This window comes from Pezoporus flaviventris, unplaced genomic scaffold (assembly GCF_033815535.1).
Source record: "Pezoporus flaviventris isolate CSIRO_AGI_PZ_B2104156 unplaced genomic scaffold, CSIRO_AGI_Pfla_v1 ptg000047l, whole genome shotgun sequence".
In the NCBI taxonomy this organism is placed as follows: Eukaryota; Metazoa; Chordata; class Aves; order Psittaciformes; family Psittacidae; genus Pezoporus; species Pezoporus flaviventris.
This window is the reverse complement of record NW_026892595.1, coordinates 9,153,837-9,172,143: the sequence shown is the minus strand read 5'-3', so window position 1 is coordinate 9,172,143 and position 18,307 is coordinate 9,153,837. Positions and strand designations below refer to the sequence as shown.

General features: G+C 39.7%; 1 protein-coding gene across 1 annotated transcript in view; it reads left to right on the top strand.

The window, feature by feature from the left end:
- Positions 1-787: 787 nt before the first annotated feature.
- APBB1IP (amyloid beta precursor protein binding family B member 1 interacting protein) overlaps positions 788-18,307 on the top strand; it is a 46,699-nt gene continuing 29,179 nt past the window's right edge. Inside the window, exons 1-6 of the mRNA XM_061468221.1 lie at positions 788-878; positions 4,633-4,720; positions 6,541-6,821; positions 10,361-10,438; positions 12,276-12,435; positions 15,783-15,904. Coding sequence (XP_061324205.1) covers positions 807-878; positions 4,633-4,720; positions 6,541-6,821; positions 10,361-10,438; positions 12,276-12,435; positions 15,783-15,904 — 801 coding nt within the window. The 5' untranslated portion in view covers positions 788-806. The remainder of the gene's footprint in view (positions 879-4,632; positions 4,721-6,540; positions 6,822-10,360; positions 10,439-12,275; positions 12,436-15,782; positions 15,905-18,307) is intronic.

Here is an 18,307-nt window from a genome sequence, read left to right as displayed (position 1 = left end):
TTGATGCAGCCCAGGATACAGTTGGCTTTTTGGGCTGTGAGCGCACACTGAAGCCGGCTCATATTCAGTTTCTCATCAACCAACACCCCCAAGTCCTTCTCCACAGGGCTGCTCTGAATCTCTTCTCTGCCCAACCTGTAGCTGTGCCTGGGATTGCTCCAACCCAGGTGTAGGACCTTGCACTTGGCATGGTTAAACTTCATAAGGTTGGCATCAGCCCACCTCACAAGCGTGTCAAGGTCCCTCTGGATGGCATTCCTTCCCTCCAGCGTATCAACCAAACCACACAGCTTGGTGTCATCAGCAAACTTGCTGAAGGTGCACTCAATCCCACTGTCCATGTCAGCGATGAAGATGTTGAGCAAGACCAGTCCCAACACCGATCCCTGGGGGACACCACTCGTTACTGGTCTCCAGCTGGACATTGAGCCATTGACCACAACTCTTTGTGTGTGGCCATCCAGCCAATTCTTTATCCACCAAGTGGTCCACCTATCAAATTGATGTCTCTCCAATTTAGGGACAAGGATGTTGTGTGGGACAGTGTCGAATGTTTTGCACAAGTCCCTAGTGAGTTTAGAGCCCAAATGTGTGTTGAGGCCTATATAGGATTGAGATCCTTCTGATCTGTTAACAGTTATTTCTGAACTATGAATGGAGTGTTTTGCAAGTCATGAACAGTTGTTTTAAAGTTAATTGGAAATGCAGTATAAAGGAACCTTGCATATCCTCTGGTTTTGGCCACTGCTGGCTTTGAAGTGAACTTGTGATGATTCCTTGTCTGTGATTTTTTTTTTTTCTTTCAGATGGAGCAAACCTGTGATGATATAGATGAAATGTTCAGCAATTTACTTGGGGAGATGGACATGCTGACTCAGGTAAATTACGGAGTTTTTTATCAAGATGAGAAAAATAGCTATTATGTGTTAGAGAAAAGAGGTGACTTTTCTACATTTTTCATGTACCTCCACTCTGAATAAATACAGATACACTGTAGACTCTTTATTTGAAAAAAATCCAAACAAATAAGCAATTTAAATTCTCCTGGACTTGATCCAAAGAAATTGAAAGATCCTGTCAAAACAGGAAGAGTTTGAGTGAGAATTTTCAGGAATGAATGCTTTGCACACATGGGTAAAAGGGATGTAGCCTGAATGTCAAATGTAAACTTTGGAAATGAAAGCCACATTTTGAAGATACGCATAAGAGTAAATCTTTAGATATGGCAAAATATTGAGCTGCTAAATTAGGGTAGTGTCATGGTTTAAAACCAGTCAGACAGCTCGTTCACTCACTCCCCCCCTTCTTTCCCTTCTCCTACTCCCGGAGGGACAGAGAGGAGAATCAAAAAGAATGCAACTCCCTCAGGTTGAGATAAGAACAGTTTAGTAACTAAGGTATAACACAAATCACTACTGCGACCACCAATAATAATAATGACAAAGGAAATAACAAGGGGGGAGAATACAACACCTCATCACCAGCCAACCAATAACTCCCCTCCCTCCCCCCCAGCCTGACCAAGCACTGACCGATACCTTCTCCAACCCCGCAGTTGCAGCCCTTCCAGGTAACTCTCCGTTACATCCTGGGCATGACGTGCTGTGGTGTGGAATACCTCTTTGGCTAGCTTGGGTTAGGTGTCCTGTCTCTGCTTCCTCCTGGCTTCCCCTCCTCCCTGGCAGAGCATGAGGCTCACAAAGTCGTTGGTCAGCCTAAAACATCAGTGTTATCAGCTCTGTTCCCAGGCCGAAAGTCAAAACACAGCACTGCACCAGCTACCAAGAAGGAGAAAAATGACTGCTACTGCTAAACCCAGGACAGGTAGCATTCAAGAATATGGAGACGTTATTGCCACTGCTGAATGCACTCTTGAGAGCAAACTATAAATCAGCGCGAGCGTACTGCTAAACCTATAGTCGTGGAAAACGTCCTGCAAAACCTGATGAAAGGAGAATTTTTATTTCTTACCAAAAAAAAGTTTTCTTTCACAAAGTCAGTAACTTTGTTGTAGTTTAATAATTTTATTCTTGAAACCACTTAAGCTGTTATCTTGGATTCTGTGTGAGTTTGATTGCTTACAGCCTCTGATTTGAGGGGTCCTTCCTCTTAGTGAATCCCAGTGTTTGTCAAACTGGATACCAACAATTCTGAGCCACTGAACAGAAATTGTGCATCAGCTGTTTGAAAGCCAAAATCTAACTTGACATTCTTAGCAGTGACATCACAGTACTTTGCCCCTTGGTAGTCTTTCTGCTTTTTAAGGGCTTTTTATAACTATGCATATTTATTTTATATATATATGTATATAAAGGGGGAGGGGTTTAGGATAGCTTAATTTCAATATTATGCCTTGAAAATTAACAAAAGACTATGTGTCGTAAATATTACCTCCTCAGATTGGACACAGCACTCTAACGAGTGCAGGTGATGGGAACAGTGTAAGAGAGTGAGCCCCTTCTCTCTCTGCTCATAGGTTCAGTACTGGGTAGGACAAGCTCCTAAGATGGAGACTGACTCTTCCTCCTCTCTAAAGTGCTGACATCACCTCTTACCTCAGCATTGTATGGGAAGAGGAGACAGGCATATCTGAAAGCCTGAAGACTTTCAGCTAACAGACTTATGTCTGTTAATTCCTCTAGATTCTTAAATTTCCAAAATGAGACTGTGGATAGTTCTTTGCTCTTTTTCGTCAATCTATCTGTTCCTAAAGTAAGTGTAAATGATAGAAACACACAGAAGTGCCTTCACATTGCATAAAAAGGCTGAAAAATAAATGCAAATTCAGAATTGGACCTTTCTGCTATTTTTATGTACTACTTTTTTTTCCCCTTAACATTTTACTGCTTTCTCTTCAATTTCCCTTTGCATTTGCTTTCTTCTTTTCATTTCTTTCCTACACTTTTATGGCCTTTAAGAGATGCTACAACTTCTTGATAGGTTAGTGATGAAAGTGTTCCCTGTAAGCTCTAACAGTCTGTTTCATCAGTACATTTTCCTTTCTCTCTTTTTCGTGGGCATCGTAAAACTATCTCATGTTCTTAATTTCTTCCTCTTCCCCTATTTATACAGTGTCTATTTTTATGACAGTGAGTATTAAACCAGAAACAGTTTTTAAAGCTATCACTGCTTTAATGTCCATCTCTGTATAACTTCAGAAGAAACCAGCGTATCCTGGGTGGGAAATAGGTGAAAAGAGCTGCCAAGAAAAATATTTGCATTAATTTTCATGGAAAACACCCTTCAGTTTCAGGCAGCTTTTAAGAAGTGTAAATGCTCTGGTACAAATTGAGTATGAGCACCAGTAGACAAGCATCTCACAGGGGTGTATGAACAAGGATATAGCTTGTAGGATAGATGAAGTAATCCTTCCGTTCTGCGCAGCATTGGTAAGACCTCAACAGGTAAACTGTCCAGTGTTAGCACAGCGTTTTGAGAAGCTGGATTACTGGAGAAAATCCTGAGGAAAGTAATGGGAGTGATGAGAGGGAAAAGAAACAATCAATAAGAAAAGATTGCAGGAGGCTGTTTAGAGAAGAAGGGAATGATAACAATCTTAAAATACATCAAAGGCAGCATCAGAGCAGAAAGAAGTATTTCTTTCCTTATGTGCCCAGAGAGCAGGACAACAATGATCTTCAGCTGCAGCAAAGAAAGTATAGGATGAACATCACAAGAAAGATTTAATGGGAAGAACAGTGGCCTCGGTAATGAAGCAGTGGAACAGGTTGCCAGAGGTGATGGCGGAGTTTATGTAATAGGAAGCTTTTTAAATTAGGTTAGGTATGCATTTTTCAGGTAACACCAAGGCATACCTGACCTGCCTTAGGACAGGTGCATGGTCCTGTCCCTTGAAATTACTTTCAGTCCTGTCTACAGTGTTCGTTTATTAAAGATGTCACTTTTCAGATTGTGGAAGGGAGAATGTATCTTTTTCTGTCTCCATTGTGTGCACTTTTCCTGACTTGTCAAGCACTGGTTCCAAGCCTGCTTCCTAAACAAGAAGTGACAAACTAGGAATTCTCTATTTAACTATGCAGATTTGCAGTTTGTATTGCAAACAGCAGCATGTTTTGTTGTCTGTTGTGTTTGGGATTTTTTTTTTTTTTGCAAACATCATGATAAAGCAACAGCTAGATTACATTTAATAAATGGTAATAGTAGTAAATAAAGCACTCTGGAGCAAATGGCACTGTAGCTCAAATGTGTACACAACTAAACTCTTTCAGCACTCTCCCCATCAACCCCCAGAGAAACTCCCCAGCAAACCCTAAAAACCAGTCTGGCTTTATTCACTGTCTCTATTAGAAATAACCCTAGCCTCTGCTGTTCCCCACACCAAGCCTGGGTGTTGCCTGACAGGAGCTGCAGTTGGCGTGGGTATACACTGTATTGAGAAGCATTCAAATCATTAAATGCGTGGCATGATAGTGAGACAGTGCTTGAACCCTTGTTCTGGCCCTATTCTGTTTACCGATCTAGGCATAATCCCTGAAACAAGTGTATGTCATTCTGTTGCTTGAAGAGGAATCAATTTCATTAGACAAATTCAGGTGGTTGATTTACAAATGTTAATCTGTAATAGTAGTTGTGTCATCAGATAACCTTGTTTTTTTTCTTCTACCTTTACAGAGTTTAGGAGTGGAGACTGTACAACCTCCATCCCCCAGAGTGTCCAACAATGAATTTAGCTTTACAGTTGGTTTTAAAGATTTAAATGGTAAGTAGCTGAATGGACTTTCTGCTTTTTATGCTTGTTTGAAATACCTCACAGCAACAAAGGAGAAGAAAAACTTCAAATATTCTTAATTAAAAACAAAACAAAAAATGTTCTGCTGGATGGGGAGGTATATTTCTGTCTCTCAATTTAAGAAACTTTGAAGGGGCCAATTCTTTTTAAAGGATTGCTCAGTCTTATATAGGTGTCAGACTTGAAAATGAGTGCATAGGAAAACAAAGATGAGAGGTCCCCAAATAACTTTCTGAAATGCAACCTTTCTAATGTAAAGATTGAACTTAATAGAAAATGAAGTTCCTCAATGTGAGGTTAGAGCCGCATAAGCATTTTTGTCTAATGAAAGTATCAGCTTCAACTGCTTCCACTTTACATTGCTTTTTCTCATTCTGGTTCGTACTGTTGCTTTTGCATGTACAGCTGCTTGCTGGGGGTGTGTGGCAAAATAAATGAGGGAATTTATTCGAGTTTCAAGAAAGAATGCTCCCTTTGGTTTTGTTTGGTGGTGGGTGCTTTGTTTATTTTTTGTTTTGTTTGTTTTTTATTTGTTTGTTTGTTTTTCTTTCTTTTTTACTGGGAGCTGGTTGTTTGCATTTGCATTTGCCTGAGCTGGCTTAAGCCTATGTTTTTGTCCCAGAATCAATTCACTGTTAATCTACCTAATGTCTCCACCAGCAAAGTGGGAAGAGGCATGTAACTGGAGAGCCAACTTTCCCACTGAAAACAAAAGCTTATAAAAATACTCTATTAGTACAACAGGTAAACAGAGTCAGTCTGGTGGTATATTCATACTTAGTCTGATGAATGACATATTCTTTGTTGGACTCTATAAGCATTTGTTGGTATCTTGTTCAGCATTCTCAATCCCTTTCCAGAACCCCACTTAAAGCTTTCCCAGTTTGTGATAATTTTTTTAATTAGATTCTTCAAAGAGATTTAAATCACTGGATCTCTTGGTTAAAGAACCATTCTCTTCTAGAAAGCTGAATTATCCTACAAGGTGTTATTCCACAGGATCTCTTATACCATGGCTGGTTCAAACAACCGAGAAAGAAATTGCGTATGAAGTTCCAGTATAGGATTTTATCTTGTACTCTGACATTGTAGAAGACAGAAAGCAAAAGTTACAATATTTACATTTGGTTGATAAGATGCTTTTGAAAAGAGACTGTCGTGTTTCTTCTTTGCTTAAAGAACGTAACCCTGCATATTACGTGAGGTATGTCACAGATGTTGATCACACAATTACCGATGGGCTACAAAGGATACCGTACAATTTCTTGTATCTTACAATCCTCTGATTCTGCTTCACGTTAACTTTAGAGTGGTAGAATAGCAGTAATATATGAAGATGTTCTTGATCTAGGCCTCAATTACATGGTTTGTTTTGTGCTATACCAAAACTTGCTAAGCATTTATGTATGTACTTATCATAAGTAGACGGCTTAACAGCAGCTAGTGGAATTTCATGAATTCGTATCACAAAGCATGTACCCAGATATCTTTCTGGATCAGGGCCAGGTTTGGTAATGTCATAAGAGCCAGAGGCTGTATCAGTGAAAGTAAAGCTTCCTGTCCTGATTAATTTGTATTCATAGAGTTCCTTGTACTCTGAACTTTAGTATGACCAGATTAATGGCTATTTCTAAAACACATTTATTTCTTGAACCCATTTAAAATGTTGTTTCCTTTCCCATAAACCGTATATCTTACAGTAACCATGCCTTCTGCAATTTAGTCTCCAGTGAAATGGAAACAGTGGTTTGCATTGCACTCACTGACACATTTTGTGATTTTCTTTACAGAATCCCTAAATGCCCTAGAGGACAAAGACCTGGATGCTTTAATGGCTGATCTTGTAGCAGACATAAATGATGTTGAACAGAGAACTTTACAAACCCAGAAAACTTCTGGCAGCCAGCAGAATACACTCACTCAGCCTTCAACAGGTTTGGATAGTGACTTTTATTCTAAATTAAGTCCTGTTACTGGACAGTTTGGGGATGACTTGCTCCCTCCACCTCCAGACCCTGACTTAGACCTTCCACCACCACCACCACCTCCTCCTACTGAGCCACTCACCCAGGTAAGCTTGTTTTGAGCATTCACAAGTTCTTTTAATTTTGCAAGTGGTATTTGGCATTGGAACAGCAGTGCATATCCCAGCTAGAAACACAGAAGCTGGTGGAGCCAAATTCTTAGGTCATGTATAAAGGACATTAGGAAAACCTTTTCCGTTTCAGGCAGTGCTGTAGCACTGGAACGGGTGACCTGGAGAGGTCAGAAATTCTCTTTCCTTAGAGGTTTTCCCAACTTTGCTAGGCAAAATCATGGCTGACATGATCTGATGTTGTTGTCTGTTCTTCTTTGGGTAGGGAGCCAGACTATGGACCTCCAGACCTCTCTTCCAGCTGCCACTTCCATGATGCTGTGATCTAAAGTTCACTGAAACCAACAGTGATGCACAGTTCTTTCCTTTGAGTCTTGTACTGAGCTAATTTGCAGTTAGCTGGCATCCTTCATTACCTGAGATCAAATGAGATTTCAGAGTGAAAAGGGATATACCTGCTAAACACAACTGGAATTCTATATGCAAAAGCATAGCTAAAAGTCACTTCTGTCTCCCTCAATTAAAGTGTTCCTCTGAGACTGTGTGCTTAGTTAACTCTCTAGCAGTGTTTTCTTGTTTCTTTCCAGATACAGGGAGAGGGCAGAAAACGATGGGAACAGGAGGTAGAGGCATTAGGAAAAACATTGCCAGCAGGTCAAGGGAGGTAATTCTCCCTCTCAGCTCTTGTGAGGCCTCACCTGAAGTGCTGTGACTAGTTCTGGGCTCACAAGTACAAGAGCTGTCAAAAGCTCCTGGAGTCCAGCAAAAGGCTACTAGAATGATTAAGGGTCTGGAGCATCTCATATGAGGAAGGGCTGAGGGAGCCGGGTTTGTTCAGCCCAGAGAAGAGAAAGCTCAGGGGGAATCTGATCAATGTGTATAAATATCTGAAGGGAGGGTGTCGAGAAGATGGGGCTAGGCTCTTCTCAGTGGTGCCAGGTGATAGGACGAGTCAATGAGCATAAACTGAAAACAGGAAGTTCCACCTGAACGTAGGGAAGAACTTCTTTACTGTGAGGGTGACTGAGCTTGAGAATAGCTTGCTCAGAGAGGTGGTGCATTCTAGGTGACTGTGCTTGAGCAAGAAGGTTCATCTATATGACCTCTGGTAGTCCCTTCCAACCTCAACCATTCTGTGATTCTGAGGAGTCTGTCTGCAGTAGTTGACTTCCTCATGAAGGCACTGGTTCTGCTTTCTCCCACAGCCCTTGCCTCATTTTCTGATACAGGTTGTATTCAAATACTGATGGCATACCCATTGTGTGGCTTACTGTCCTCAAAATTGCCTATAGGGCAGTTACACAAGTTGCAGTATGAATGATGAAGGTAATAACCATTTAAAATTAATATGGACAGAACTGGTTTTAAATTAGCATTTAATGTCTTGGTTAGTATTTGTTTTGACATGACATTTCTGCTCAGTAGACTGAAATGCAGCTAAAAATGGACTGTATTTTTTCCCCATGTTATTGTTAGCCAGGATTCTTGATAAGTGATTCTTGAACCAATCAGGGCTGACATTTTTATTAACACTTCTGGTTGGAGTCAAGAATAGTGTTAATTATTCCCAGTGCACCTCTGATACTGAGACTCTTATTTTCTGACCTTTATGTGTTGTGAGAATTAAGGAGTCCAGCCTTTCAGGGAAACATAGAGCTGTCTCATAAGTTTCCATCAACTCAGATGTTTCTTTTTTAAACTGTTCTTAAGCTAACTAAACCTTCTGCGTTTTCTATTACATTATCTGGATAACTTTTATGTTCTTCTGTTTGAAGATCCAGAAAACATGGTGATGATACCATAGCTGGAAAACAAATCTTTTAGCCTGTCAAAACATTTCTCCAAGAGTGCTGAAATTTTTTATGATAGCTTATTGACATTGGATCATTTCCTTTTCTACATTAAGACAGACAAAAGTTGTGAAAACATGAATGTGAGAGTGCTCTTGCACAGATTTGTGCATTGTGTGAACTCTGTTTCAAATTTTCAGCAGGAAGCCTGTCCACACCACACTCAACCACTTTGGTTAAGATGCTTTTCCTAATTCCTGCAGACAGGTCTTTTGAGATGGTAAGGAGAGGGCCACGATGTGAGAAGCTATGGGCTCTTCCCTCTGTAGAACAGTCAGCCTTACTCAGAAAGAAATATTTGTGCAGCAGCTTCTGTTCAAGTACAGAAGCTGGTTTTGGATTCTCAAAGTTAAGCATCTCTGAGCTGCAGATGCAAATTTCCATATCTGTGGAGATAAAATAAAAAAGACTTCTTTTAATTGATTGTCTGGTGTTTATAGCAGAGAATTTGACAATAGCAAACATGCTTGAAGCCATCTCTTTCAGATTGCACACCTCACCTTGTATTTTTGACAACCTAAAGATCTTAGTATCTCAGGGAAGTAGTGACAAAACAAAAGATGTTTAATTCAGCAAGTTAGTCAGGAGTACTTTAGTTATGTTTGAACTTGCCTCTAAGTTTGGGGTGAAATAAGATAACCTTCTTGGTTCTTCTATTGCTATGGTCCTATGATACCTCTGTAAGAAGGAAGTGGAGGCAATGCTTAGTTAGGCCTAGCTTCTTGCAAGTGCATCTCCCATGATTATAGTACAGAAACTGTGCTTTTCCAATTCTGTATGTGACTGGGGGAGACTACTGGAAGGTAGATGACAAAAAGAAATGGTCACAATCTGTAGTCACAGTCTACCAGTCACAGAGGCAACAGTAGGCACTAGCATCCGGTATGGGTACCTAACTTCGATCAGCTGAATCTTGGATCACAAACCCCACTGATATTAGGAGAGAGGCGTGGTATTGATACAGCTGCTTTATAAAAGAAAAGCTGGGTGATACTGAGATTTTTAGGAGTCTTGCTATAGCATTCAGCAAAAGCTCAAATGAACTTGAATGCTCTAACTGTGTCTGTGTTAATATGAATGGGTCCATTACTAGAATAAAAAGCCATGATACCATCCAATTTAAGGAGGTGATTCCCCCCATAACTGTGCGTGCAGTAAGAGCTCATACTTGGCAAGTAAAATAATTTAAGTAAATTAATGTATTTAACAGACAGGGTAAAATTGTAAGTGATATAACTGCAAGCCAAGTTGTCAGTAAGATTCTAAAAACTCTGGTTCTGTTAACCCTATCAAGAAGTGAGTTTTCTTACAAGCAGCTGCATCCAAAATGCTATTTCATTGAGGCTAGATCTTCCTTAATCTTATCTTTTGTATCAGCTGTAACCCATATGGAAACATAGAAGGGTTCAGTTTTCAGGCATTCCTGTAGCATTTGAGGAACAGATCATGTAGGAGCTGTATGACTGGGCAACACAATGCAGTACTGGACTTGTAAAACAAAACTGTGGCTGATGCAGGATATTAGCTCAAAGAAAGTTGGGAATTCCTTGTAACTATGAAGTTTCCCATGACAAACCTTGTGTTCTGGATATAAATAACAAGAAACAACTCTTTCCAAGTAAACATAAATTTCTAGCCTCACTTAAATATCTTGTATTTTTTCAGGAAGAACAAGAGGCACAGGCTAAAGCTGACAAGATTAAACTTGCATTGGAGAAACTGAAGGAAGCCAAAGTTAAAAAGGTGAGCCTTAAAATCATGAGTTGCCATCATAAGAGCTACCAGCCAAGTGTTTCTTATTCCTGTCAATAATAAAGTTCTTACTGAAACAGCTAGTAGGTACTTTGTCTGTACCTTGAGTTGTCTTACTGTATTCTGTCTTGTCATCCACCAGAAGAAAAGTGTCTGGGAGAATGATGCCTGTGAGGAACTTATTTTTAAGAGGGCTTGGAAGGTTCTGCCGCCTTCTTTTTTTTTTAACAGTGTTAGGGCAAAGCCCACTGTTCTGATAGGTCGCTTTAGAGAAGGTGGAATATACATAAAAACATTGCTTATTTATGCTGTGCTGATTACAGAGGTATTAAACTTTTCTTTTACAGTGGATATAGATTTAGCTAATCCTAATTAAGTTAATGAGGGTCTTCCTGCTAAATCTTTCCACAGCAGTGTAGTAATGTACAAGGATAACACAAATTATTTTAGACCAAGAAGTTAAAAAGCTTCTGGGCAGTATCTGCGCAGTACTGCAGTGTGTCATGTAATTATGACCACACATCCTAAGCTAGTGTTCCAGCTGAACTCAACAGAAGCTGCAGGTGTTCAGTTACTCTGAGCACTGGTACAGTTTGCCCAGGGAGGTTGTGGAGTCTCCCTCCTTGGAGATACTCGTAAGCTACCTGGACAGGGCCCTGGTCAATGGGCTCTAGGTAGCCCTGCTTGAGCACAGAATTGGGCTGGAGGTGCCTTCCAATCTCAGCCATTCTGTGATTCTGTGAAGATGGAAGCCGCATGTGTGTTTCTGAGCAGTCAGCTATAACCAGACAACAATACCTTCTTTTCCCAGACATGTTGTAGATTATCCATATACAATATTTCTTTTTCTCCATAATCTACACTATGGCACAGTTGCTTATTTTAGAGAGGAAAATACTTGCAAGCATTGGAATCAAAGCAAGTTTGCAATTTTTTTTGTTTCATTTGCTTTTACTTCTCAGAGACAGTGTAGATTTTCTCTTGGGGATCAACACTCTCTGCTTCTACCTGATCTTTGACAGAGATTGCCTTCATAGTACCAGAGCTTCTTATGCACACATTTTAAAATAAGGAGCTGTTTAAACAAAACACCATTTTAGTTCCAGTTTCTATGTACAGATCCTGTAGACAATTTTTCTTCTGTTTTCAGTACTAATGGAGCATTTTAAGCACTTTCCTTAAAATGTATTTGCAGTTCTTAATCACACTTTATGTACTTCAGCATTTTCTTGTGTTGTTCCTCTCTGGGTAAAAGTGTGTCTTGTTTAAGAAATACTTCACACTATGAAGAAATAATGAGTGTCTTAGGTCAACTTGGTTAATATGAGTAACTCATCTGCTTGCTTATTGATGGGTTTTGGCCTACTGCCCATCTTAGTACAATCTGATTTTAGGTTAGTCTGTTGGCATGGCAAGATTCTTCTATTCTTTTTCTTATTTAAAGCTAAATTTTCCACTTTTCTAGCTTCCACTAAGGACACACCATCCTTTTCTAGTTGGTTTCCCTATCAAGTATTTTCCTTAATTGCACATCTAGTAGATTTAGAGAAGAGATTAACTTCTGCTTTTTCTCCATAGCAGTTTCACCTTTCCTGAAGTCATGCACAGGACAAGGTTCAATTTTCCTTTTTGAGAAAAGGTATTTATTTTGCTAGCAATATAATGTGAAAGCTTCCAAGCTGTTCTATTCCTTCAGCTCACTGTAGGACAGGGTGCCTTTGAATCAGTAATGACCTTCAGCCTTAATCTTTCTTATCTGTGTTAGCAGATTCAGACTAGCCTTTTACTTGCTTCTGAAATTAACTGACTCTTCTGTGACTCTACTCAGCTTGTTGTCAAGGTGCACATGTACGATAACAGCTCAAAGTCACTAATGGTGGATGAGCGTCAGGTGACACGGGATGTTTTAGACAACCTCTTTGAGAAAACTCATTGCGACTGCAACGTCGATTGGTGTCTGTATGAAATGTATCCAGAACTGCAAATTGGTAAGTGGTGTAATGGCACATCATATAGAAAATAGATACAGTGTATCCTTTGTTGCTGGTAATCTTGGAAAGGGAATTAATAATATTTCTCGTGCCTATGTGTCCACTGGTTTTGGAACATCATACTCTCTTAAGCTGAGGGATGGTGTGGGAATGTACATGGGCCATTCTTGCTGTAGAAATGAGTCTTCCATTCATCTGGGCTCTGAGCTGCCGAAGGTTCTTTGCCCACCACCATTTCCATCATTCTGTTTTACACAAAGTAAAGGGGCCATGTGATTTCACTGTTTGTCAAGGCAGTGGCAGACGCAAACACATGAGTACTCTACTCTTTGAAGAGAGGATCCAGGGCTGAAGTGCTGTCAATAGGCTGTTACATATTGGCCACACAAATGTTTTAATTAAACAAGACTGAGAAGCATTTCAGTAATTTCTGATGCTTTTCATTTGTGATAGTTGTTTTCTTTATTGTAGCTGTGATCAGGATATTGCTGTCTGACAGAGCTGCAGCTTTGCTGGTGGTACCTTATGATTTAGGAAGCAACTAACCTGTCCTCCAGGTCCCTAAGAAACAGCTGTGCAAATCTTATGTATTGTTTGTTGCAACTTAATGAGTTTTGTCTCAAAAAGGCTTCAAGGCCAAGCAAGCAGTGGCTTAGTCTCTAATTGTGAGTTATTTCAGAATCTTTTTATTGTCCAGGCTGCAAAGGTATTTGCATCAAAAGGAAAAGGCAAATTGCCACAACTTTCTTCCAGGGTCACATTTGACCTAGAGACACGGGAAATTGTCAAGCAGCCTTTGGCATTCTCAGTTTACAGTAAGCAGAGATGTGAAAATGCACAAAGAAAGTTAATTATCGATATTGCACTTTAACAGTCCCAGGAATAGTCATCCTGCTAACCTAAAACAAAGAAATGTAAAAATAGCTGGAAAAAGCCTGACTGCTCTTGTGCAAGGAGATAACTTGTCTGCTGGTAAGAATGGCAGAGACATCAACTGCCAGTCTATTCTTTCTACTTAATTAAGATGATACATGAAGCAATGTTGCTGCATTCTTTTTTACCTGCTTAGCTTGAGTGGGGAAAACTGGAAATGTCATTAGACCCTAGAAATGTCACAGGTGTCACTGAATAATTTTGGAGTGTTTCCTTGTCTTGAAAAGTTGCTTCCTCTGGTCTAGTGTGACTTGGACAAAGTTTTAAGTATTACAATGACAGCATATAGACAGATTGCGGTACTTTAGACCTAGTTAACGCTGGGTGCTTTGAGTTAGGGTATTAGTATAGTAAGGAATTACTCTCATAATGGATATAAACTGTTTGAAAAGCCAGGACAGAAGAAGTGTACGAAAGGAAACAAATCAGTAGTTGGTTCAGAAGGAAAAGTCTATAAACTCCTGATGGAGAGGTCTGTTACCAGGTCCAAATCAGCTGGGAATGGAACCTTTTTGTTTGCAGAAGAAAATTGTGATATGAATGGAATGCTTCCAGTGCACAGCTACCTGCAGGAAATTTTGTTTAAAATCAAAATAATGTGAACTGTTCTTTATTGCCAGTATACTTCTTGGCAGTTCTAGATAGCTCTGTTACTACCAGCATGCTTAGAAGGCAGGCTTTCCTGCACTTTCCCTTTTCTGCACTTTTCCCTTCTATAAGAAGCAAATCTCAGCAGCAAATATTTCAGGCTGAACTGAAAGTCCAAGCTAGTTTTATGCCAGAAGATCTCTGACAGAGTATCTTATATATAACTGTTATTTTGAAAAATGACCATTGCAAATAAACTAAACTACAGCTTTAGATTAATTGCCTGTTAAATATCATAGATAATCTCAGTAGTGAGATGATGATATAACACTGGGCTGTACATACCAGCAATATTTTGCAATAAAGAGTATTGCCTTATAATAAGCATCCAGATTTGACATTTTTTAGGTAACAATAATAATAAAAAAGACCCTCCTAAGGATGGTAAGAGCATACCTCTTATGCAAGAAAAGCCTGGTACTGGAAATGAATGAACAAAAGTACATGTGTCAAAATCGGTGATAAATAGCTAGTGTTACTACCTGAGAATTATTTTACGGCTATCCGGAACTGTAAGATACTGTTTACCCTTTTCAGCTTTTACTTGGGGTTTATATACTGCTTTATGTTTCCAGTACACTGCAGAAGTATCAGTTGCTAAATGAAAAGTGTTATGTTGCTTGTGGTGTTAAAAATTACTGTGTGCATGTGAAGCTACTATAATTTTGTGAATTTAAAAATTTAATTTAGTTTTAATGGGACATAGTGAACCCCTGCAGAAGTAACAAGTGTTAAAGAAAGCCTACAAGATGTATGTTCTGTTATCTCCTCTTGTACTAGGCCAGTCTACACTATTGGGAAATGTGAACACCACAGACCTCTAAAATGGAGCACAGCCATTCCCAGGGAACTGCCAAAATTGTACTGAAAATTGGAGCTGTGTGAATTCCCTGTTCCAGTACTGAACTTGTAGAAAAAGTGCAGTTTCAGTGCTTCCAAAATTACCTGTCAATTATGCTCAATTCCTTTTACTTCCAAAGGAGGTTTGTGTGACTTTTCAGCTACTTCATACAAATGAAACCTCAGAAGAAGAGATCGGAGTTATCTGACCTCAGCATACCCTGTGGTTTTCCTGGGTGGAGGATTTGGGTTCAGATCAGCTCAGGAAGGGAGAGAACTGACACTAGGACTCCCACATCTCTGGTGAGGTTTTAAACTGCAGAGATGCTGGGTGAAACTGTATGTTCACATCAGTTCTCAGTCTCTCTTCTAATTTCCACTGGCTTGCTATTTTTGTTTTTAAATGCAGTTGCTTGAAACAGGACATTTTATTTTCAGTGCATAGAATTCTTCCTATTGACAGAAAGAAATTTTTCATTTGTTTCAATAAGTAAAAAGACAAGGAAATAGGTTTTTACTATTTTCTTCCAGAGTGGGTATGTACCTCTCTTCCCCTAAATCATACTGCAGACCTTAAAAAAAAAAAAAACTGAAACACCATTGAGATACACAGATGTAACCATCTACTCCTAGTGGGTCACTGTTTCCATCCTTTGCAGCCTTTGGGCAATAGCACAGAGGTGCAGGAGGAATTCAGGAGCATGCCAGACCTACATAAAGCATCTTCTGTAGCTTATTAACCCTTCCACCTGACAGTATATCCGTGTGGTTTTGGTCCCTCCCATGCAGTGCAAAACAGTGCTGGACTGTCCAGCTCTGAGCAAACATCCGATAATGATTACATTCATACACAGGAATTTCTGCAGCCTCAGGAGAGCACAGAGAGAGTTTGAGTGTCTTACATTACTTTTTCTGTCTCTCAGAAAGGTTTTTTGAAGACCATGAGAATGTTGTTGAAGTGTTGTCAGACTGGACCCGAGACACTGTGAATAAGATTATGTTTTTGGAAAAAAGTGAAAAATATGCTGTATTTAAAAATCCCCAGGTAAGCTAACATGGAATTTGGGTGAGAGTCTAAAATTCTGTCACTTAGTCTGTATGCTGCCTATTGCGTTATTAATTTGCTTTCAGCTGTGTCAGTTTGGAATTAGAGAAAACAACCTTGTGCTTTCAACAAAAAAGAACCCCAGACCAGAATGTTAAATGCAAGTATTTGAAAATAAGTGCTTTCTATTCCTTTCTGATACTATTTTAAAGTCTTTTCTTCACTGGTAAAAAATGAAACACACGGTTCTCGCTGGTACTGTTGCTTAGGTAGGGGCTGTAAAAACCTGTCCTTTGTCATTACTACAGTTTCTCCACTATTTCTACTGATGGGAATCAACATTTCCTCAGAGGTCCAGTTTTTGCCAGTTGTACATGAAACTTTGTAAAGAGAATGCTGAGTATTGCAGAGAGTTTATCTGGGTTTCATTTAGCCTAGGGGAAGAACTGGGTGAACGGGAACACCTAATTTAGTGAAAGGTTCTGCACACTGAATTGCAACAAATTATTCAGCAAAGGTTATCATTTATTTCATGTGATATGTGGTCAAAACTGTGTTTACAAACACCTTAGCACATACAGTTGATGGATTCTCGGGCACTAGAGCTTTTCCCCTTGTCAGCCATCTGTTAGCTCACTGAGCATCTGATTTGTTCCGAAGGGCAGCAAGAGAAAAATGATCAATTCAGCATTGCTGAAGAAATGAGTCATACATGATTTGGCAGCAAACCTCACAACATATCATTAGGAAGCCAGGTTTTTTTTTAAATGAGACAGTGTTTCAAATAAAACCTGCAGAGAGGAAGTTTTCTTCTTTGACAGAACAGGTATGCACAGTGAGGGAAAGAAAACTTATCCTGCAGTGTACATGGATCGATGTTGTTTTTAATATGAAACAGAAAAGCCAAGTTTGGAAGTAAACATACAGGATGGGTCAAGGTGTTATAATTTCTAGTGCACACAAACATATCTAGCAGCAGAGGTTCGATAGTACATTTGATTCATATGTACACTTGGTAGCGTTATTGGGGTGAGTGACTTAGAGCTAGGCTGCTGGCCTCCCATAGGAGGTAAATAATTGATGAAGATTCTGTGCATTCAGATTGCAGTGAGCTTCAGAAATAAACATGACCTGAACCAAAACCAGAAATAAGAGTGCAGCTCTGTCCTCCCATCTCAGGACATGATGGGCTGGATCTGGATATGTCTGCAGTCCTTGAGCTTCGGCCCCTCTGTGATAAGCTATAAAATGAACAGCCTAAGGAAACTGGGTCAGTTGCAACTCTCACACTGTTGAAATATTTTGCCAGTAATAAAGTCTAACCATCTGTCAGGCTGAGTAAATTCAAACATTGTGAGATGGGCAGAATAGCACAGTCGTATCAGCGGTTTGTCTTTTTGGCAGAAAATAATCAGTGTTGTACAGACAGAGCTCACACTAGGTAATGAGACATGGTAAATTGCATGATTTCGAGTGAGTTCCTGAAAAGGTAAACCGAGAGGAAATGCTGAGTTAGTGGGGGGCAGGCTGTGTGATTAACTAACTAACTACTCACGGAAATTACGGTGTAACCAATGGGACACTGAAATTCAGTGCTGTGATACGCATTCTCAGCATATTTCAGACACTTCCTCCTAGCTCAGTCAAGATGATTGCCTTATAAACTCATTTTGTGAGTACAGAAACTGCAGAATGCTTTTTTTGACACAGCCTGTGGTGGTAATGAAGCAGCAGTTGGAGTCCTTGTTGGTCTTTCTTAGTGCTCATTCTGAAGGAGGTTGTCAGTGGAGATCTCATGGTTTTGACTCTTGCAGGTTATTTTTCTGGAAGAAGACCTCAGTCAGGTTCCAAAGGTGGCCAGGTGCTTACAACTGATTCTTAGACAAATTAGTGATACAGAATTTTCAGTATGGAGGTTTGACATTGATAATTAAATGCTTTAAAAACAATTTTATAAACATGATTGCATTGCTAAACCAGTGGACCTCTGGAAAAGGTATGTATAGAATCATAGAATTATAGAATGGTTAGGATTGGAAAGGACCCTAAGATCATTTAGTTACAATCCCCCTGCCATGGGTAGGGACACCTTCCACTAGACCAGGTTGCTCAAGGCCCTGTCCAACCTGGCCCTGAACACTGCCAGGGATGGGGCAGCCACAAGTTCTCTGGGCAGCCTGTACCAGTGTCTCACCACCCTCCCAGTGAAGAACTTCTTCCTTGAATTCTTAAATATCCTTAAATTCTTAAATGTCCTGTGCCAATATTCATTGTTTCTCTCTATGAACAAATTATATTCCTGGTGCAGATTAAACAATTAATTAAACATGTCTAATTTTTTAAGAAGGAACTGAGGTTTTGAAATGCAGGATTTATCTTCTCTATCTGTGCTAGCAGCAAGCT